General features: G+C 30.3%; 1 protein-coding gene across 1 annotated transcript; it reads left to right on the forward strand.

The window, feature by feature from the left end:
* The first annotated feature begins 4,634 nt into the window (after window positions 1–4,634).
* On the forward strand, window positions 4,635–22,774 carry LOC145844937 (complement factor H-like). Its single transcript, XM_082952354.1, has 23 exons — window positions 4,635–4,860; window positions 6,667–6,843; window positions 7,194–7,268; window positions 7,558–7,734; window positions 7,832–8,029; window positions 8,105–8,281; window positions 8,374–8,571; window positions 8,848–9,027; window positions 9,133–9,330; window positions 9,423–9,599; window positions 9,692–9,889; window positions 9,959–10,135; window positions 10,199–10,411; window positions 11,367–11,543; window positions 11,994–12,170; window positions 13,140–13,316; window positions 13,758–13,994; window positions 15,361–15,549; window positions 20,074–20,307; window positions 20,526–20,705; window positions 21,197–21,355; window positions 21,845–22,024; window positions 22,563–22,774. Exons 1-23 carry the CDS (start codon window positions 4,635–4,637, stop codon window positions 22,772–22,774), a joined length of 4,293 nt encoding a protein of 1,430 aa, XP_082808480.1.
* Window positions 22,775–23,508: the final 734 nt, after the last annotated feature.

A 23,508-nucleotide genomic window follows, 5' to 3' on the forward strand; every position in this document is an offset into this window, starting at 1 on the left:
TTTGTTATCAATACTTATTATAAAAGAAAGAATTAACTGTAGGCAATACCAAATATTCTCTAAAATATGTATTAACCAACAATATAAACTTATTAGCTTGACTTGCTTATTCAACCGTACTCAGTTAAAATAAGTTCAAGTTTTTGGCCTGCTTTTAACATTGTATTTTAGTAAACATTTCAAAACTTTTATACTACAGTGTAGTCCTAGGTTTATATAAGTAAATTTGATGTGCCTTCCGCACGGTCTTATGGCTAACTGAGCAAAAATAAAGAACTGGCAAGTTTTAGTGAGAACGAATGAATGAAAAATTCAAACACTATTACAATTAGTGTTAGTTTTTTATGAATTGAAGAAGCAAAACTACTATGAACCAATCAATAAACATGCTTTTGTTGATACAGTTAATGTTTATTTAATGTAAACACATGCCAACAATTAGTAAGTTTACTTTTGTTTTTTTCACCAAAATTTTCTATAATTTCTAAAGCAACGAGAAAACAAAAAATGGCTACCTGTAAACTTACAATATACATGTAATTTAAAAAAGTCTCAATACTATAGTTTATTTATGCACAACACTCTGTCTTGTATCTATTCATGGAAGGTTTTGTTGTGAAAATAGTGTGATTTTTTTAGTCAAAGTATTTTTCAACAAAAAAATGACAACTGCGCGTTTCAACGTACTGTATCCGGATTTATTTTGGGGTAACAAATGCCAAAATTAGTAACCTGCAGGATCCGAAAAACTAAGATTTATTTCTAATTTAAGGTCTGTCCAAAACTATTGGTTAGGTTTTAGTGAACATTACTTGCAATAACGGTTTTGTGTTATGTTCTTTACTTATCCTTTTATATATACTTAGTACTATTGAAAAAAATACTACAAAAAAGAGTAAGAAGTAACTACACTATAAGAAATATATACATAACATTCAACTAAGTAGTACAATACTTATATAAATGATACTTAAAAACAATTTAAAAAGTGTCTTTTTTAGTTTCTATCTACCAAAAGCCTCGTGTATTTGAAAAATAACTTTTTATAAAAAAAAAATTAACCTACTTTTGCAATATCTTTTCTTATATAAATAAGAAAGCAGCGACATTACTACATTAGTTGAACCGTCTTCTTTTTATAATTAAAGCTCATTTCCTAGTTAAAAGAAAAATAAATTTCAAGTGTAAAGTTAACTAATATCGGGTTTTTTCTTCCTCTTAAGATAACTAAAAAGTTTATCTCACTGGTTAATTCATTTAGATTTAGCTATCTTGAATAACAAAAACTTTATAAAAAGTATCAAAAAGTGGGAGAAAATAATCATATGCAAAGTATAAGTTGACAAGTAAGGTTATAATTAAATAACATGCAAAAACTGACACTTTTTACTAGTGTTCTACCGAATCCACTACTTAGGATTCAGATATTTTTTAATTAATGATCCGGATCTTTTTTAGATCCGGTAGAAAGTTAAACTAAATATCTTTAATACTTTATGTGAAGCTAGTAGAGAACTAACTTAGAAAAATTTATAACTATAAAACCACTAATTTAAGTATATACTAATTAAAACCAAAAGTAATGAGGTCAAATTCAAGTCTTCTGTGTTCTTAAAAATTGATTTTAAGTTTTGTTTAATATACCAAGGTAGAACATTTAAAAAATATTGCGGTGGTTGAAGGTTATTCTTGCGTATTTTCTTAGAACATATTCTGTATGGTTAATGTTTTTTTTAAATATGGAGATTAGATTGGTGTGCTGTATTCCAACTTCGGACGAATGTATACAAAATAAAAATTCTAAGGATGTTTATATCCGTAGATTTAAAAATAATTGAAATTTGAAAAAATATAGTTGATGCAATTCGGTAATTAAAATAGTGATTCCATTTTAACTTTTCTGCAATAAACGTTCCAAGACCTTCAAACACTTTAGTCGAAGTTAAGTTTATACAATTTTTTTAAAGTCAAAAGTAGAGATATAAGTATTTTTTTGAACATTTAGAACATGACATTTAAGTTTAATTTTCTTTATTTAAGCCAATGTTAAATTTTATCAAAAAATTTTTGTAAAGCTAATTGTATAGAAGGGCTATTTTTTTTGTGTCGTCTGCGAAGATATTAATGTTGCTGCTAACATCAACTTCTAACTAAAGCTACATCATTTATACAAGTACCCCTCCTCTAGGCACTTCACTAAAGAAAGGTAAAGATTTTGAAAATTTGTTAGCAATTACTACTTTTTCAGTTCAATCATGAAGAAACTCTTTGAAACAACTAACTAGACTATTATGAATTTTTATGGGATAATGTTCTAATTAATTAAAAGATATAGAGTCAAAAGATTTTTGAATGCCTGTACAAATTTATTTAGTAGACTTATTGCTCAAAAAAGACACAAACAATAAGTGTAAGCAATCCAACAATTAAAAATAGGATGTTCGGTTAGTGAGAACACTAAATTGTTTAGGTGAAATAAGACCAATAAAAAAAGATGATCAAGTATTTTTAAAGAAATCATATGTCTAAACGTTCTGCAAAAGCCACCAGTCAAACAAATTGTTCTGTAATTTTAAGGGTTGTACTTGGCACTTTTTTTGTGTACCAGTACAACATATAAGAACTTCCATTGGTTTGACACAAAAGATGTAGCCAGAGAACAATTAATGATTAGTAAAACTTGAATAATTATAAGATAAATAGTACACTCTAAAAACATGAAGAATTATATACTGGTGTTCTTAACATCTTATCTTTCAAACGATTAAAAGATTTAGATATTTCATCAATGGTTATATAGAAATTTCGCATTTCTAGATAGTGATACCTAGACTTCAACAACAAATATTTTGAAATGTGCTCTTTGTTATATTCTTACTACACAGTGGTGATTCATTACGACTATGCTTTCAAAGAGTTTTATTTATTAACTTTTTATAGTAGAATTTTTCAAAACTAAGTAGCCCGAGAAAAACTTTTTTTATGGTGAACTTGGTCCGCTGACTAAAAAAGTTTCCCTGCCCCAGTTCAAAGCACCCTAAATAAATTTAATAAAAACTAAAGTTTGGGTACGGTAAGTAACCAAAGTAAAAAATATGTTGGGTTAACACATTTAAAATGAAAAAAGCAACTATTTAGTTCCTTGTCAACACAAAACACTTCAGAACTTGATAAAAACTATTTTAATAACAGCTTTTAAACGTTGGTGAAATAAAATAAATAATAGATACATTAATTGGTTTTTAAACTTTTCAAATAAAGCTTCTGTGGTCAGGTCCACTCTTCAGGAAACACTTTATAAAGTTTATTACTCAGTAAAAACTCTGTTCAGCATATAAAAATGTAAATAAAAGGATTAAGTTTAAAATTAAGTTATTTTGACATGTCTAAAAGAGTCAAAGTACAAATAAAATCACTCATTAAAAATTGATATTAGCAAGTTTTCAAAGACTTTTTCGCCTCAAATACACACGAACTTCAATTTTATTCTTTTTCGTCATTTTATGAAGTTAATCCTTAACACATTAGTAATAAGCTTCAAGTTACTTTTTTGGTTGTAATGGATATGTTATCTTTTAAATGTCAAGCATTAAAGCTTTTCTTTTGTGATAGTGTTTAGTTCAGCTTTCCTTTCTTAATTTTAGATAAAAATACTTAACGGAAACATAATAAGTGATTAATTGGAAACAAGATAGCATAATATTTTGATTCTACTATTTAAATCAAAAAAATAAAATAGTTTCTCAACTTCAGTGGAGAAAAAGAACCAAAACTTTTATCACAAGAGTAGTAGTACTTAGTAAAATTTTTTGTTTGATTAAAAAATTATTTGTACTGATGTACTCTTTGAGTGAAACTTTGTTTGCAAAACAAACTTTTAGGAAATAATTTTTATAAGAAAGCATAGAGGAGTTTTACTAAAGTATGTAGAAATTTTTCTGTCCTGCCATGAGCTTTTTAAGCAAAAATATTTCAGCGCATTACTAATCTTTAAACAAAACTTTTTTTTTTGTAAACTATTTTATACAATGTACTGTAATCTTCTTAACAAGTACACACTAGTTCAAAAATGCGTACTAACAAAGAAGTGAGTACCTTTAAAATACCAGTCTAGATAAAAAATTGTATTTTGAATGTACTGTTTTTGGCTCAAAAGCACTCTACAAGTACTGCGTACTTAAAATAAAGATCAATTATTCGTACAAACTTGTTAACTTTACAATAATAAATCTTGTACAGCCTAAATAATATAAAGCTTTCTTTCGAAAACCCATTTTTAAGAACAAAAAGTTTAAGTTTCAACTGTAAAACTAGTTTAAGATTGATTTTCAAGAGTATTTGATATAAAAAGTTTTTTGACTCACGAATTTATTTATAAAACAATGTTTACTCACTCAACAATATTAAAGATACCTTCAGTTACAATAAACTTCTATTTAAAAAGAAGAAAAAAATACAGAGTTTGATATAATAGTTATTTTATAGCAAAGGTAAATGCATAAACAAATTAAACTTCCAAATAACAACTTTGTTTCAGCATTATTACGTAATAAAAAAGTTATTCAGTCTTCTGAGTCTTTCTAAAGATGGTAAACATTTAATAAATCCAAAATATAGTTTAGTTAACTGTTGAAATGACAAAAAAAGTAATCAGTTATTCTGATAGTTCTACCAGCTATAGCACGAGTGACAGCTATAGCACATATAGCAGTAGTGAATCTGACAGCCGTTACACAGAAGTCAAATCTCGTCGAGGAAAAGTGACAGTATGCAAATGGGTGACGATCATAACTTTGTCGTTGGCATTATTTTTTGGAGCATCTGTGCCGGCGACAATCTTGTTCATATTCGGCGGGAGCAGTTAGTTTATATTTTACTAGATAAAGTTTGAAACAAGGACAAGTATAAGCTTATAGTAGAAGCTAAAGTATTAAAATGTATGATTACTGAAACAATAGTTGTGTTTGAAAGTGGTAAGTATTTTTATGATACTCGAAAGACAATTAGATATATAAAAGTTAATTTGAAATAAAAGTAAAGCTATATAAAAATGGAAAGAAGTAGTTTTTGTGAAACAGATATACTTATTTTAGTTTCAAAGCTACTTACTAGATACTTTTTCTTACCAATTATAATCTAATGTAAGAGTTTGGAGCTTTTTTCTAAGATAAAGCCTTAAATCTTTGAAGAGTTTAAAAGACAAAAAAATAAAGAAACTGTGTAAATTACCTTTTGAAAAAGATATTATTGACTGTTGTAAATATAGAAAAGTTTTCATCAAGATCTATATAAAAAAGTGTAATAAAATAATTTTTTAGGTGAGCAAAGATTTTTTACTGTGTACATTTTTTTCAATCTTTCAATAAAGCTAACTAAAGCTTATAAACCTTGTTACTTCATGTGTAAAAAACTCTTGTCAAAATAGTTAAGTGTTTTAAATAAATAAAACATAATCTTTGTATATAAGTATACTTTTGATTATAAATCATTGTAAATGAAAACTTATCTTTGTGTAAAAATGTTAAGTTAAAAATAAACACTATGCTTATTTCACAAAGCTATAAATTAGAAGAACTTGTGTCTAAAAATATTTTTCTTGATAAACTTAATAAATTTTTAGAAAGTCTCAAAAAATTTACAAAATAAAGTAAGAAAAGTGTACATTTTTAGCCTGCGAAGAGCCAACCTTTGAAAACTATGCGGCTGCGGGCATCAAAATAAAAGAAGGAAAGTTTTTAAGGCTAGCTTGCAAACCAGGGTATTTTGTATACACTAAAGACATGGAAAGAAAGTGTACGAACATGTCTTTGGAACCTGACTTCGAAACAAGCCCAGCAGAATGTTTAACGGGTTTAAATTTGTTAATAAAATCAAATATAGACTTCATAAGACTCCGTAGAACTGTGCTTTTCCTTTAAAGTTGTAAAAAAGCTTAAGGAAAAAATAATGATGTAATTACTTAGTTTATAAGCATGATGTGAAACTTATATTATTTTCAATTTTTAAATATAAAACTAATAGAGCTTTTATATATGGTTCGTTGTCTTAAACTTAACATGCATATAAAGACTGTGATTTGAGCATATTTATAACAACTATTCAAAGTAATCAACAACTGAAACATAGTATAATAGAATATTTTACAAAGTTATTATGACGTAATATAAGAAAACCCAGGCATCTTTTAATGTAACTTAATGTTTACTTTCCGAATAAGATGAGTTTATTAGTCTTATAAAGCTAGTTTTAAATTAAACTATAGAAACAACATTAATAACTTAATTTCTTTAATTTTTTTTGACATACTACAAATTTTAAAAACCGTAAAATATTTATGACATTTTATCTAATATCCCAACAATTTTTAAATACATAAGTTGACTATAGTTCTAGAAAGTTTAAATCTTATTAATAAAAGTTGGTTTACCACAATTTAACTATTACAATAATTTGTTCATTTTGAGCAAATTCATGTAAAATATATTATGTTTTTATCGTTGTACATGAGTTTGTTAAATTTTGTCTAAGTTAGTAAAAACACGTTTTAATTTAACTAAGGAACTATTTTTTTTTAAATTGTAAATTTTACTTAGTCGATTTTTGCATACAATTTTTTGTAAGATGTATTTTCATTAACATTCTTAATAACTTTAGTTTTACTTCTAGGATGTCCTGTACCATACTATGCTTACATGATTGGGCCCAATCGAGTAGAAGATGGCGCAGAGTGGACGGCATCTTGCGAAGATGGGTTCGAAGTTTTCACAGAAGTCTTGGTAAGGAAGTGCGTCAAAAACAAGCTGAGCCCGAGCCTTGGGTGGAAGTCTGTGTCGTGTTTGAAAGGTTTTGTATTTAAAGTCAAATTTAAATAAGCCATACAAAAGCTAAATTAAATCCATGGTTAATTTGTTTTTATAAACATGTAGAAAATCGTTAATAGATTACGTTTGAAATTTGTGGTTGTGGTCTAAAGCAAGTATTATTTCCCAGTAGTTTATCATTTTAATATCTGTAATTTTTGAGATACGTTGTACATTTCTAACAACTTCTTTTGATGATTCTGTATATTTTGATACACATCTTAATTTTTTTGAATAAAAAAGCAACTTAAAATTGGCGGCAACTGTAATTTTGGTATATTTCTCAAGTGAATTTGTTTATGTAAAACAACTTGTAATTAATTATCTGTACAGCATGCGAGGCGCCCCCTCAAATAGCCAATGGGACCGCCGATGGACCAGCTAAACCGGCAGTTAGCACCATTGTTCGTTACACTTGCAACGAAGGGTTTTTTCCCGCATGGAAAGAATTACAGAGAGCTTGAGACTAAATGCTTGAAAAGTCAAACTTACTCGAAATACTCTGACCAGCTGGCTACGTGTTATCTTATTAGTAAGACTAGTTCTTAATTACGTTGTTACATACATTTATTTTCTAGGAACTTTCTTAAAAAATACTAAGATCAATTTTAAATCTGAAGTTAAATTAAAGAACTTACAATATACAAATGCTATTGTTTGGGTTTGAAGATAATAACACTTATTAAATTTTTTTAAGGTTGCAAGAAATTTCCTCCCATAGGCAATTTGACATTCAACGAAACTCTGGTTGAAAATTATCACGAAAACCAAACTATAGGGTTCAGTTGCGACCCGGGGTTTTTACCTTTTCCTGCCGACGGTACAGTCAGGTGTGGACTCGAAGGATGGCTTGAAAATCCCGCTTGCAAACCTGGTGAGCTGGTACTTTTTTACTTTTCATAAGTTTACTATTTTTAATTTTAAAGTAGTTTTATCTAAAATGATGTTTTAACTTGTAAGCCATCGCACAGAATGCAAGCCGCCACCGACCATCGTCAACGCAAGACGGTTAGGTCCGAGCCGTCCCGTTCCAAACACTGTAGTGAGTTACACTTGCAACAAAGGGTTTTTCCCTTTTGGACCGAATTCCGAGAACTTGCAAACAAAATGCCTGAGAAACTTGGGTTACACATTAGGGGCAGATGAGCTTGCAACGTGTGTTCCCATTGGTAGTTAATGATTTTTGTCATCTCAATTTTATCTGTGGTCCAAAATAGTACCGAGTTTAAACTTAAAATTTTCAGCTTGCCGTAAGTTGAGTGTGTTAGAAAATGGAAATTTTGATGAAAAGTTGCTTGAGCAATACGCGGAAGGTGAAGTTCTTTCATTTACCTGCAAACCTGGTTACGTCAAAGACCCGTTCAACGGTTTGCTAAGAAGCGGAAAAGACGGTTGGGTTAGAACTCCCAGTTGCACAGCAGGTAACGTTACTACTTTGCAATAACAGTAAGCATTGTGTTCATTTATTCAGTTGTAAAGTTTTAGTTTTTTAACTTTCGAACTTTTAAAAAAGGTTGTACGAATCCCCCAGTAATAGCCAATGGGAGGCGATTGAGCGAAAACCGACCGGTCCCAGGCACCACTGTAAGTTACGAGTGCAACGGAGGGTATTTTGCTTTCGGTCCGAACTCGACAAGTTTACAAACCACGTGCTTGGATGATCGAAGTTACACTTTAGGCGCGGAAGATTTGGCTACGTGCGTTCGAATTGGTTTGTTTATGTTTGCACTGAAATATTTATTGAGTAGTTTCTTCACCATAAAAAAAACATAAAATTTGAATAGTTTCTTTACCATAAATATTTCTTGACAAAAATCTGACCTTAATCAAGTAATTTAAATCATCTTTTATCAGCATTGGCTCATAATTTCTAACTGTTGGTTCATTGATACATCAGGTTTAAAACACAAGTACAAAAACTAAAGTAGACGTTTTATGGTAACAAAACGAAAAACTATTAAACACTGAAATGTATCTTAATTATTAGACTGCACAAAGCCTCCGCCCATAAGAAACGGAAAGTACAATGAGACTCTGGCTGAAAGTTACCGTCAAGGACAGATTATCAACGGTTTTCATTGCGACCCTGGGTTTTTACCTTCACCTGCTGACGGGTTGCTTGAGTGCGGGCCAGGAGGATGGCTTGAAAATGGCATTTGCAATCTAGGTTTAAAAAATATTTATTTACCTGAGATAACTTTTGAGTGTATATAAAATTTAAAATAGTATGATGTATAATAGTTTCTTACTTAATGTAAGTAAATTTGTACAGTTTGTTGGGAAGTGCCAAAGGTTGCAAACGCAAAGTTTTCTGGTGAAAATCGTCCAGTGCCTGATTCAGTTGTATATTACGCTTGCAATGGAGGCTACTTTGCTTACGGGCCTAACTTTGACAAGATTCAAACTAAATGTTTAAGCGACCGAAGTTACACTTTAAACGCGGAAGAGCTGTTTCAATGTGTATCCATAGGTGAGTGTTTTACTTTTGTAAGAATAGTTAGCATTTTTTATTTTTCAACTGAAAGAAAAACTGATTGTTTTACTACTCTTTTTGACTTTTAGATTGCAAAGCACCCCCTTCAGTATCCATGGGACTTTACGAAGCACCCCTCAAAATAAACTACCACAGAGGCGACATTGTGAACTTTAACTGCCAATCGGGGCTTTTGCCCAGTCCCGCGAACAACTTCATTGAGTGTGGCTCCGACGGTTGGCTGACAGAAGCAAAATGCTACGAAGGTAAAGTTCAGAGAAAATAACTAATTTTCTGTAAAAATTTTCTTCATTTTATGTGTAACTCAATGTAAAACTTTTAATTTGATTTTTTACAGCTTGTTTGGAACCTCCAGTGGTATTGAACGCGAAACGCACCGGTCCGGACCGTCCAGCTGCAGGCGTCGTCATAAGTTACGAGTGCAACGAAGGCCACTTCGCTTCCGGTCCGAACCGCATGAACTTGGAAACCGAGTGTTTGAGCAACTTAACGTACAGTTTGGAAGCGGACGGTCTGGCTCAGTGCCTTGCCATTGGTCAGTTAACGGAAATTGTATTTTTGTGTTAGTTTTATAGTTGTTTAGTTATAACTTTTATGTTTTCAGCTTGCCCGAGACCTGAACCAATAGATTTCGGAAAATATGACAAGGATCTGACGGAGCACTACGCGCGAAATGAAGCAATCACGTTCACTTGCGACCCGGGAAGATTACCGCAACCGTCTGACGGAGCACTCTACTGCACAACTGGCGGATGGGCGCAACTGGCTCGTTGTCGTACTTGTGAGTAGAAACTTAAATAAAGCTTTTGTTAGGTCATAACGTTACTTTTCATGTTCACCACAGCTTGCCCACCACCCCCCGAGATCGCAAACGGCAGACACAATGGAACTGGGAATCCGACGGATCGCGCGTTGGTCGGATCCGTTTTCGAGTACTCTTGCGTCAACGAAAGCTACTTTGCCTTCGGGGAGTTTTCGGGCAACTTGATCACGGAGTGTTTGGAGGGCGGCGTCTATTCGCGTCTGAGCACGAGCCTTGCCACTTGTGCTTTTAAAAGTTCGTCGCTTTAAACATTTTGTAATGTCTTGATCAGTTTCTAGCGAGCCTGAAATCATGATGGTAATAATTGTTCAACGCTTTTAGGTTGCGGTAAACCTTTTGACTAAAAAGACGGGAATTACAGGATCAATTTTCTCGGAAATTTTAAAAATCACTAAAAATTTATGTTTTCCTTCATTTTTTGAGCTAGAGGCCTCAAATATTCAGGAAACGTTCCTTTTAAAATTAAAAAGACTTTAAATATTGCAATATTACAAGTATAAAAAAAATCCTTTGTTAAATCGATTTAAATATTAGTAATGAACTTTCTGTAAAAATTTGACGAAAAATGGTTAAAAAATGAAGGAGAAGATAGATTTTTAGTGAAGTAACCTTTTTTTTTTGCTTTGGTTTGTACCTTCCATTTGGAACCTATTGAGTACACTCTATTTGATCGCTGATATCTCAAAAATTACTTTAAATTTGTTTAGGCGGTTAAAAATATCTGATATCTCAGATAAAACTCTTCAAATTAAGATCAACTTGTAAAAATCAAGGTGGAACCCCCTATGCCTTTAGAGCACTTTTGGTTTCAGAAAATATAAATTTCTTCCACATGATTTTGGTTTATTTAAACTGACAACAACTATTTATTTTATTATTTTTACTACCATTATTAACTAACAACCACTATTGCTATATTTTTTTTTCTTGACTGTTAAGTATTTTGTAAACATAAAACTTATCATTAAAAGCTGTCTTATGTCCTTATATATAGTCAACTAAGTTTGCAAGCTATGGTTTGAACGCTTTTTTCTACAACAAAAAAAATTGTCATTTAACTGAAACTGTATTAAAAAATGCAATTTTAAACATATTTTTGTATTTATTCATTTCTCATAAAAACACTTTTTAAAATGTTAGAATTAAGTTTTAGGTAATTTTTCTAAAAATAACAACCAAACAATTTTAGGCTGCTCGGAGCCAGAAAGCTTTGCAAACGGTTTTTACAGCGAAGAGTTGAAGAAGTATTACGTTGAGAACGAAACGGTGACTTTTGGTTGCAACTCCGGGTATGTCCCTATAGACAAAGCGCCCACAATAAAATGTTGTTCTTTCGGGTGGTGTGGTTCAGCTGGTTGCGTCCCAGGTAAGTTTTAATGCTTCCATTGCACCAATTTCGATTTTGTAAAAAAAATCTCGTTAAATAGCATACAAAAATTCCTTTAAAATTCATTACATACTTTAAACTTAAAACCAATTGAATTATTTAAGCAGCATATTCTAAGAAGCAACTATAAGCTTATAAGTCAAAACATCATTTTCACCTCAGTATGATTTATGTAAGTGTGAACTCAACATAGAGAAATATAATAAAGCAAACACTTAATTTGTTTATAATTATAAACCATATCAACATTCTCATGTAACTTCACTACGTTAACACACTAAAACTTTAAAAATGTTTTATCTTATTCAGTTCTTGGCTATACTGCTTTGATGACTTTTACCTTAATAAAATATGTAAATTGACGATATTACTCATTATAAAACATTCAATATTGATTGAATGTTATTTAATAAAAATTAATGACTTTAGGGTGCCTAAAACCAGATAACTTCACAAACGGAGTTTTTGTTGACGGCTTAAACAACTTTTACGTAGAAAAAGAAGAAGTAACTTTTAGTTGCAATCTTGGGTACGCCCCCCGACCTGAAACTTCAACTGTTGTTTGCGGTGAGGATGGATGGGATGTCTTACCGACTTGTTTTCCAGGTTTTTTTTTTCTCTGTTAAAAAAGTACACTTTAAACTACGCCGCCCTTAATGTTAAGGTAATAGGTTATCCATTATCTTACAGTAACCTCTCGCTTATTTACGCACATTGTGTCCACAGAAAAAATGCGTAAAGATACGAATGATCGTAAAGATACGAGAGGTGCCAAATATACTTACTATAATGACTGTTTTTTGATATTGATTCTAGTTAAAAGCAGACTGGGGGCTTTCCCACTTTTAACAATTTGTTTACTTTATTTATAAATATAAAAACAAAAGATAAAACTATACATAAAAAAAAGGATTTGAAGAAGAACTAAAACTAAAAAAAAACGTCATATGAAATTAGTTATTTGTTAACTAAAAAAACAATTACGGTTTGTGTTAGGTGTAAGCTCTATATTTATTAAGTATAACTGCTACTTTTTGCTAGGAAGTTTCATTAGATTTCCTTCTTAGATGTTTATTCATATATAAGGCTAGAGTGCTGTATTATTTATTTGTGTGTTAAACTCTCAGCATTTCATTATACTTTCATTGTTTAACACAGTCATATTTCTTTCAGAATTTTAATTTAATCCCTAATTGTTAACAAAATTTCTGATACAATAAGTTATATGTAACTAAATGTTTATCAATTAGTCAAGGAACATAAGTTGACAAAGTCTAAAGATGTAGAGAAGTGAGTTAGCATTTAAAAACATATTTTAAATTAAAGATATACAATAAACCTAATTTGTGCAACATTAAATAAAATTCTATTTAAATTTTTTTTTAGAATTCTAAAATGCGTAACTAAACGAGAGTGCGTAACGTCACGAGTGCGTAAAGATGCGAGAGGTTACTGTAATAGTAAAAATTTACTGAGTGGTTGTTGTAATAACCACTTGATGTTCCAAGTTTGTAAATTAGCATTTTACTTTCGAGCTACTGTTACCTTTAGAATTGAAAGTAACTTTTTTTTCAGGTTGCAACAAACCTGGAGGTTTCTTGAACGGAAACTATTTTGCCACGTTAAAAGAAAGTTATGCCAGTAAAGAAGAAATAACTTTTAGTTGCAATTCGGGGTATATACCCAGACCTGAAAACTCCACTATAACTTGCGGTGCCGGAGAGTGGGACAGTTTGCCTTCTTGTATTCCAGGCAAGTCATTTTGGTTGTAGTCAAAATATTTTTAGGTGCTTGATTAAAACAGTTAGCTACCCGCTTAACTTAAACTCCTACACAACTTATTAATTTTAAAAGTTATGTCTAACACTTATGTGATTTTTTATCAGCTCGTTTTATTAAATTCATTATAGTAGAATAAAAGTGCTAAAAATAGTCAGTATGTACTGTTACATTCAATGAGGTTTATCTCTTAAATTTTTTGTGAACGTAAAAAGTATCACTTTAAATTATTTATCTTCTTATTTGTAGTCAAACAAGTTTGAAAGCTATGGTTGCAACGCATTTTTTTTTACAAATTAAATTGTCATTAAGCTGAAAAATATTTTTTATATTTATGTGCTTCTCATAAAAACACCTTTAAAATGTAAGAATCAAGTTTTCAATAACTTTTCTAACAATAACAAACAATTTTAGGCTGCTCGAAGCCAGAAAGGTTTGCATACGTTTTTTACAGCGAAGAGTTAAAGAAGTATTACGTTTTGAATGAAACGGTGACTTTTGGTTGCAACTCCGGGTATATCCCTATAGACAAAGTGACAACAATAAAATGTTGTTCTTCTGGTTGGTGCGGTCATCAGGGTGTAGTTCGGTCGGGTGTATTTACCGGAAGTGAGCTGACGGTGTCCCATATTTCAGCTCAATGCGTCGAGGGTAAGTTTTAATGTTGGTTTTAATGCCTCGCGAAATAGCATATAAAGTATCTGTTTAGAAATTACAAATTTTGTTACAAAGATACGTTGGCTTGTAAGCTTGAATATTTTTCTCCACATTTTTATACTTTTATTAAATATAATAAATACATGAATGAAATTTAAATTATTCTGTACTATTATTTGAAACTTTTTTTAAACAAGTGGATAAGTAATAGACCTCAGACTCACATTTTTCTATTTCAATTTATCTAGACTACTTTTTTGTTTATACAAAAAAATACTAACATAAACCTTCAAATGTTACCTGATTGACAAGCTTAAATAAGAACAAAACCCGGGTCTCAGTCTACCGAAGACTTGTAGTCTGATAAAAGAATTTTTAAGATCAAATCTTATATTAAAATACCGAGAGTAAGAATCCAACCCCTTACTAAGTAATTAGCACCTATGTTACGTAGATTAAGAGTATTTTTCTACAGATATCAACTTTAGGTCTTAGATAAAAGCTTATAATATAATCTTAAAGTCAACTTCAATATAGTACAACAATTTTAATTATTTTTGACATAAAGGCATTATGTAAAATGTTGCAAGTTATCGTAAATTTTCTAAAAAATATAATAATTTACTAAAAATTCATCTTCTCCTTCATTTTTGAAGCAATTGACCTAAAAGTTTTTTGAAACATTTTTAAATAGCTGAAAAGTTTTTGAATCTTAAGGTTGTCAAAAAACACCGCTTAAATAAAAACAAAAAAAAAGTAGAAGGTCCTAAACTAAAAAACTTCAAAAATTTTAATGGAATCACTATAAAAGTTTGAAGAAGATTGGTTAGAAAATGACTAAAAAAATAGAATTTTAATGAAATAGTTTTTTTCCAATTTTTTAGTTTGCGCCTTTTATAAATAATTTATTGGTTTCATCGACTTTGGTCCCTTATATCTCACAGTATATTTTGAGTTTTTTTGAATGGTAGTAAGTTTTAATTGCTAAAGTAATACTCTATAAACTAAGATCAAATTAAAAAAACAAGGTAGACCGCCTATGACTTTATTATTCAGGAGACAAAACAGTCTTGTCTACTTTCTTAAAGTACTACGGTAGAAGACTCTAAATCTTTGGTAAATTTTGAAAAGTATTGAATTTTTACTACATTACAAACTAGTAAATGTTACTAGATTAGGTACATTTTGTTGAATTTGTATTTATAAAGATACTAATACGTTTAAAATGTTTTATTTTATTTAGTTATAAGTTGTATTGGCTTTGTTAAATGTTACCATAATAAAATACATAATCTGACATTTTACCAATTGTTAAAACTTATCTGTTCGACATTAATTAGTAAATAATAATAATGTTTAGGGTGCCGAAAACCCGAAAACGTTACGAACGGTTACTACAGAAACGAGGGATTGTTTGTGCAGAATTATTATTATGTTGGAGAATATGAAGCATATTTTTGCGACCCCGGATACTATGACAAAGGGACACATCTAGTTGAGTGTAAAGGACCAGATGATTGGTATATACCTGTAACAGCTTGCGCTAAAGGTGAGCATTGGTGTTAAGAGAGCAGTAGCAAACTTGTTTTAATGTCTAGCATTTTGAAACACGCTAAAACGACAACTTGTGTGGTTATTTAAGTTAAAAATAAATAGAAATAAGTTTGCACTTTACAACTATTGCTAACCGTATTTATAAAAAAGAAAATAAACGATATTATTTTATCTCTATCCTTAAGGGGTATAAAAAGATATAGCAACTTAATTTAGTTATAAAATAAACAACAAAAACTATGTACAATTTATTACTTTCACAAACAAAAGATACAAAATGGTGCGCGACGCTTGAGTTTTCTACACATTAATCTTATACGAACGTCAATATCGATAAAGGTGGAAAAGACGATATTTCTTAACGTATAAATTCTATCAAATTTCTTTCATATCGTACCACAGCTTACGTCTTCGGTCTCGAAGTCCTACGTAAGCTGTTAATTCGTTCTATAGTTAACATCTGCGGCCGCGCAGTCCCAAGCTAATTGTTTTGTATCGTACTGCCATACACGTCTCCGGCCTCGAAGTCGCACGTGAAAAGCTGCAACTATTTCCAGGTGGCTTGACACGTTTAAAGTTGCAGGTGACTTGACATGTTGAAAGTTGCAGGTGTCTCGACATGTTTTTAATAGCCAGCAAACATTCTCACCTGGTTTTGCACACGGCACTTTATAAATACAAAATTGTATTTTTTGTAGTGATGTACCGGACCCTTAATTTCGGGTCCGGCCGGACCCGGATCCGGACTTTTTTTTCAAATTAGAATCCGGCCGGAACCGGATCCGGACTTTTTTTTCAAATTAGAGTCCGGCCGGAACCGGATCCGGACTTTTTTTTTCAAATTAGAATCCGGCCGGACCCTGACCCGGATAGTGAGTCCGGTACATCACTAGTATAAACTAGCCTGAGTCAGAATGAGGTTTTTAAAAACTGAAAAAAAAAAGAACTTTAATCTAATAATAAGTAGAACAGCTAGCCACAAGGTTTACAAATTTAGGTGTTATTTACAATTAAAAATCTGAAATCAAGTTCTTGAAGAAAATACACTAGAAAATTACAAAATATTGAAAACTGGATCAGCTCAAACTCATTCAAAATCTAAAAGAAAACTAGCCTGAGTTTTTATAAAAAACTAAACTAGCCTGAGGCAGTGCAAGATTTTCTAAAATTCCCAAAAATTTTCAAACTAGCAGGATTGCCACTGTTTAAGTCAATAAAACTAGCTAGAGTGAGTATAAACAAGCCTGAGTCAGAATGAGGTTTTTAAAAACTGAAAAAATTACTTTAATCTAATAATCAGTAGAACAGCTAGCAAAGGTTGACAATTTGGTAGAAAAGTTGTGGACTGATTGTGGTACACTTAACTTATTAGTACTACCCATCATAATTAAATCCTACCTTATTTAGATAATATCTAACAAATACTAAATTCTAACTGAGACTACTTTCTATAATCAGACACGACAGTTTTGAGTGTTGAATCTTTTATATAAAACACAACAAGAAATACTAGAATATACAAAATTATTAATTACTTTGGTAACACTTTAAAAACTGGTAGCTATTTAAATCTATATCAAAAGACTTAAAACAAAAAACTAAAAATTAAATAAAACTTTTAGTAAACAAAAAAACTGTAAAATTTTTAATAAACTATTAAACTATAAACCTGGCTTAAATATTTAAACAATTAAACACCAGTTGAAATATTCACTTTTAAAACAAAATACTACTTACAATAAGCATTCACAAAAAAGTTCAAGATATTTTGTTGCTTCAAGCTGCACACCAAACTAACTGAATGCTTACATATAAACTGCCTGTCATGTTCTGATGTTTTGTTGCATCATTATTTAGTTTGAAACATTTTGTCATATGATTCTCATTGGCTCGTGCATTCAACCGTATTAACTCTAAATATTCTCTGAGCTCAACTTTAAACAGTAAATAATGCAAGTATTCATTCCAAAGTTTTCAATTTTACAACATATGTAAAGAGTTGCATTTCTGAAATGTTTATTTCATAGTTTAAATGTAAACAAATGTAAATTAGTCACGTGTACAAAATGAGCCAATCACGGTAGGTGTTTAATTTTAACTGACGAAAATGACCCTAATTTATTTACACAGGGTTTGTTTTTGAAAAAATACTTTTCAGTATGCTCTTTTTTACTAACTAGATTCGGGTCCGGCCGGATCTCTGTTAGGATCCGGCCGGACCCGGATCCGGACTTTTTTTTCAAATTAGAATCCGGCCGGAACCGGATCCGGACTTTTTTTTACAAATTAGAATCCGGCCGGAACCGGATCCGGACTTTTTTTTCAAATTAGAATCCGGCCGGATCCGGATATCAGACAAAAATGGCAATATCCGGCCGGACCCGGATAGTGAGTCCGGTACATCACTAATTTTTTGCCATTGTCAGTCAAAAAATATCGAGTGGAATTTAAAATATGAATAAGAAAACTTTTGTTATTGTTTATTTGAAACTTGTCTTTTAAAAAGAATTTTTAATTATAAAACTTTTAAACACAATTCTAATGCATGCATCGATATATGGACGATTGAAGTGAAAGGAGTATAATTTCACATCAATGTCCAACACAACTGTTTTGAATTTTTTTTGTTAATATTTGAATACCAATTCAGTAAGAAACACATTCTAAGTTTAAATTTTATTCGCATGACGACGTTTCGACTTTCCATTAGTCATTATCAACAAAATACTGTGCAAAAATAACTATAAGTTAGTGATAAACAACTAAGTATACAAAAATTTTAAGTAATGCAGTATATAAAAATTTATAAATTAAGATTATAAACTACAATAAAATAATATGTTACATAAATACTAACAAGTTGTTAAACTAATATACATCAAACTAATCAAAAATTCTTAGAGTATGGGTAATACCCGGTTTAGTTAATTGTTTATTTAAAATTGGATTTTAACGTTTAGTTAGTAGAGCTTCACTTATCAGGGTCTCAAATTTATTTCTACATTCTTTCAAAATTCCAAAATTATTAACAGTTATTTTTTCATTTTTACAAACATTACAATTGCTAATGTGGTCAGATACAGATGTTTTGCCTTTTAAATGTTCTTTAATTCTTTCTACTAATGGTCGTGAAGTGAATCCAATATACTGGATACTCTTATCATAAGAGCATTTATACTCGTAGACCACGTTGGATTCTAATTCATGGGGTGTCTTATCTTTATTATTGAAGAAATTGCTTACTTTTGTTGTGGTAAAAATTACTTTGAAGTCTTCGATGTAATTGTTTAAAAGCTTTTCTAGTTTCTTTTTATACACGATACTAGGTTTTCCAATATAAGGTACCTTTACAATATTTTTGAAGTCTGAGTTACTTAGTTTTTGCATAGTGCAGTCTTTATTAATATTACTAGATCTTTCAATTATGTCATCAAGAAATTTCTTTGGATAACCATTTTTAAAGAATTTTTCTTTTAAGTTTGTGATTTCTTGTTTGTAAATGTTATGCGTAGAAGCTATAATTCTTGCTCTGTTTACAAACCACAGTATTAGAGCTCTTTTCCATTTTTGTTGGTGCACCAAGTATTTTTGTTGGTCCAGTATCCCCACCTGTTTTTTAATATTTGTATGTTTTAGAATTAAGTAATATTTATCTTATTTTATAAACTAAAACTGTTCAGCTTTAAATTGCTTTTGAATAGTCTTATAGCTTTATTTTAGTACAATTTAGTCTCTAAGACTTACAAAAGCCCTTATTTATTTTAGCATAGAAAATTATTACATAAGAACTTTTTTTTCCTAGTAAGACAATTATTGATGTGATTTCAAATTAATTGATGTTGAAAACCATTATTTAATTTGTTTTTTTCTTAGTACTATGTTGATAGTATTTAACTAATAAGAAATTCAATATAAAATTTAACTTTAAAATCAAATATTTGTACTTTCATCTGTTATACTAGCTCAAAAGAGTTTTACTCCCGCGATGAAGAAGTTCCTTTTAGTTTCAATTCCGGATATGTCCATAAACCCTAAAAATTGTTGTTTGTGATAAAGATCAGTGTCATATTATTCCAACTTGTGTTTTTGGTATAAATAATATTTTTTACTTCACTTTTTTTTAAGCTATAACATAATATAATTCTTTATTAATACCAAATTTTTTTATTAATACTAAAGTGTTAATATTGCTTATTTTTACAAGTAAACTCAAAGTTGCTTTAATTATTACTTGATCTTTGAAGTTATCATATTAAAATTTTACCGTTCCAACTATTATTTCTTTTACATAGCAATATAAACAATGAACTTTACCGCACGATCAACAACAACAGCATCCGAGACAATCCTACGACCGGTTTCGTCCTTATTAGGACTCATCAGGCAGGAATAGTCGCGAGAAACCGCTGTTGTGATCTAACCAAGCGGGGTTAAGTACGAAGTACTGAAGCGACCGTTTGTGGGTAAAGTCCAAAAACTTGACGCATAGCAACAAATCTAAAAAAGTAACCGTTTCTAGGTTGTGTCAGTCCTGAAATTCCAAACGGAAAAGTAGACGAATACCAACCAGGACTATTGATCAGAAATCTCCCTGTAGAACAACAAACTTTCAGGATAGGACAATACATGCTTTTCAGTTGCAACACAGGGTATCGTTTCGAACTAGGTCATGCAACGCAGGGTTTCGCTAGATGCGTCGAAGATGGATGGGATGATTATGAAGGAAATAAGGCTTTTCCAACTTGTGTTCCAAGTAATGATAATAACTTATCTATAGCAGATCTTAAAACACTTTTATTTAGTCTAATGCTAAAGTTAAGAGTACTTGTTAAGAAAAGTAACCTAAGTTTACTGATTGGTTACTGTAACAATTAAATTACTTTTCAAGAACTATTATTTTTACCAAATTCAAAATTTATAAAACGCATAAATTTTTAGGTTATCAAATTTTTAAAACGTGTAAATTTTTAGGTTGCACCAAACCTGAAAACTTTCTTCACGGAAAATACGATGTCGGGTTGAAAAGGGCATACGACAGAAATGAAGAAGTTACTTTCAGTTGCAACCCCGGCATTTCAAAAGCTCTCCCTGAAAACAAAACTATCACTTGTGTTGATGGAGGATGGGATTATTTTCCACTTTGTGGGGATGGTAAAATATGACTAAACATTTTTTTTAAATAACAGACTTAAGTTTAATTAATACCACACTTATAAAAGTTGTTGCTTCTTGTTCGCGAGATTTAAGCTTTATAAAAAAGTATATGATAGTTTAAATTAATTTTTTATGCAGTTAGTTTTTTTTTCATGTTTAAACAAATCTATACTTACTTTATAAAACTTTATTCATTTGATTGTTTCAATGACTACTTAAAATTAGTTTAAACATCTTGTTGAAATTAAGGGTGACAAATTGAGAACCGATTAAGGTTATGCACTTTTACAAAACGACAAAACAAATGATTTTTTCTATTAAATTTCCGGTATTTTCCTGTATAAATTTAGTGATGCGACTTATTTTTGAATTTTTTATTTATTTTTTGTACACCTAAGGAACCATTTATGCCTTGTATTGCATAAAGATTACTATATTCAAGTAGAATTTGTCTCTAACTTATGTAATTTTTCAAAATCATTTTATAGGTTGTCCAAGCCCTGCAGAAATTAACAACGGATATTGGATTGACACAAAGGTAGGTTACAGAACCAAAAGGTGGCCTGTTGGTAGAAAACTAGATTTTGGTTGCAACTCAGGGTATGTCCCTCAACCGAAAATTAGCCATACTACCTGCAGCGCTGCAGGTTGGAGCAGTCTACCTACTTGTGTTCCAGGTTAAATATATTTTTTAACGATCAAAATAAGTGCTTGAATGACTTTTGTAGCGCCGCTGTTTGTTGTAAAAAGTATTTTTTTCAATATCTTGTTTTTGTGAATTTATGTACAGTAATTTGGGATTTCTAAAAGAAAAAAAAAACATTTTCTCAACCTTTAAATAGTTTTTTCGGTTATTATCGTTATCAATTTTTTTTTAAGCAGTTAGTTTTATATTAGGTGGCTAATTTATCATCATAATTTTTTTTTGTTGAAAACTAAAAGTTTCTTTAATGTTTTTTTAAGTTATGTATAAATGGCTAAAACAACGAATAATATAAAACTTTTACTTGGGGCTAAACTTTCATTTTATTTGTTGAAAAAAGTAAGATAAGTTTACTGGCTAAGGCAATTAGTTTATTTTCTGAGCACTATTACCTTTACCCAAATCAAAATTTTAAAAACAAATTAATTTTTAGGTTGCCCCGAACCTGAAAATTTTGATGACGGAAACTATGATGCCGTGTTGAAAGAAGAATACGAAATAAATGAAAAAGTGGCTTTCAGTTGCAACCCCGGTATTTCCACCGCTTTTCCTGAAAGTTTGACAATCACTTGTACTGCTAAAGGGTGGTATAGTACACCTTATTGTGGAAGTGGTAAATAATATTATTAGTAATAAACAAACACATTAACCTCTTAATAACATGGTACATTTTTATTATTTGTTGTTATTTTCAAAAAAGGAAAAACTTATTTTAGTTGTCGTATTCTTGTTTTACACAGATTTTAGCTTTATGAAAAGATATATTCTCAAAAGTTTTTTTGTTATATAGTCAGTTGTACCTTTATATCACGACCAGTTTATCGTTTTTTTCTTTTTATATAACATACTTTTTCTTTGTTTCAATAACTACTCACTAAATAATCTTAACTTGTTGTAGAATTTGTTCGATGACAAACTAAAAAAAAAGGTTTAGATACTTGTTCAGTTTTACAAAATGGTTAGATAACAGATCTTTTTGGTAAAGTTGTCATACTTTACTGTATGTATTTAGTGATACAACTAAGTTCTAAATGTTCCTTTTATTTATAGTACATCTAACGAATCAACCAAGCCTTGCATAGCTTAAAAATTACTATATTCTCGTAAAGTTTTTTTTTCTTTCATTTACTATTTCAGAAATATTTCATTAGGTTGTGTTGTTCCTGAAGAAATTGACAACGGATTGTGGCTGAGATTTGATTACATAGAGTATTCAAGTTTGGGTGACCATCACCGTTTATACAACGTCGGTGATTTCATAGAACTTGGTTGCAACTCAGGGTACGTCCCTAAAGGAAAACATGATTATGCCTATTGTCTGTCTGAAGGGTGGAACATAGTTCTCAGTTGTGTACCAGTTTGAAATGTAATGTTCAATGGCCAAAACAAGCGCATGGATGGTTCCGCACCGCTGATTTTTGTGGCATGAAAAGACATTTGTTTAAAAATTTGTTGTTTTTGTAAATCTACTACCATTGACTTGGACTTTGAAAATTATAGCATTTTCTTAACCTTTTGTGAATTTTTAGAGTTATTTTTCGTGGCTTATTATGCTCTTCATTATGCAGATTGTTAGTTAATATTCACACAAAATTGTTTTTAATATTTAGATTTAAATGTTTTTGCATAAATAATTAAAACTTTTTTTACATGTAAATTATTCTAATTGCTGCTTTTAAACACAAGTTAGCTGATGTCAGTTGTTTTTATAAAAAATCTAAAATTATTCCAAGAACAAACATTTTTTTAATTCGTATTGCTAAAATAAAACAGTTTGTTTTTATAAATGTATTTTATTTTTCACTGTGCTTAACAAAACCGTCAATGCTTTTCTTTTTTTAGTTCATTTAAAATATTCATTAAAAAAGTTAACAATATCATTTAAGAAGCATAACATGAATGTTTTTTGAAGTCTGATCAATCTTACATTAGTTTGCTTTTTAATTCATAAGGATAAAAAAAATTACACATGACCTGTTACAATACAAAAAAGGAAATGTTCCTTTTATTGTTGCCATGTGAAACTTGCAGTAACTAGGATAACGGGTGTTTGTACTTATAATACTGAGACAGGTAAAATTAACTTTTCAAAATTTG

The sequence above is a fragment of the Thalia democratica genome, chromosome 9, assembly GCF_965202585.1.
Source record: "Thalia democratica chromosome 9, ktThaDemo2.hap1.1, whole genome shotgun sequence".
NCBI lineage: Eukaryota > Metazoa > Chordata > Thaliacea > Salpida > Salpidae > Thalia > Thalia democratica.

Bases quoted from the DNA above. Each gene is read 5' to 3' on its own strand.
- LOC145844937 (XM_082952354.1), top strand. From the start codon at position 4,635: ATGACAAAAAAAGTAATCAGTTATTCTGATAGTTCTACCAGCTATAGC. The intron at 4,861-6,666 runs GTTAGTTTATAT...TTTTACTTCTAG, and splicing joins GTTCATATTCGGCGGGAGCA to GATGTCCTGTACCATACTAT. The intron at 8,572-8,847 runs GTTTGTTTATGT...CTTAATTATTAG, and splicing joins GGCTACGTGCGTTCGAATTG to ACTGCACAAAGCCTCCGCCC.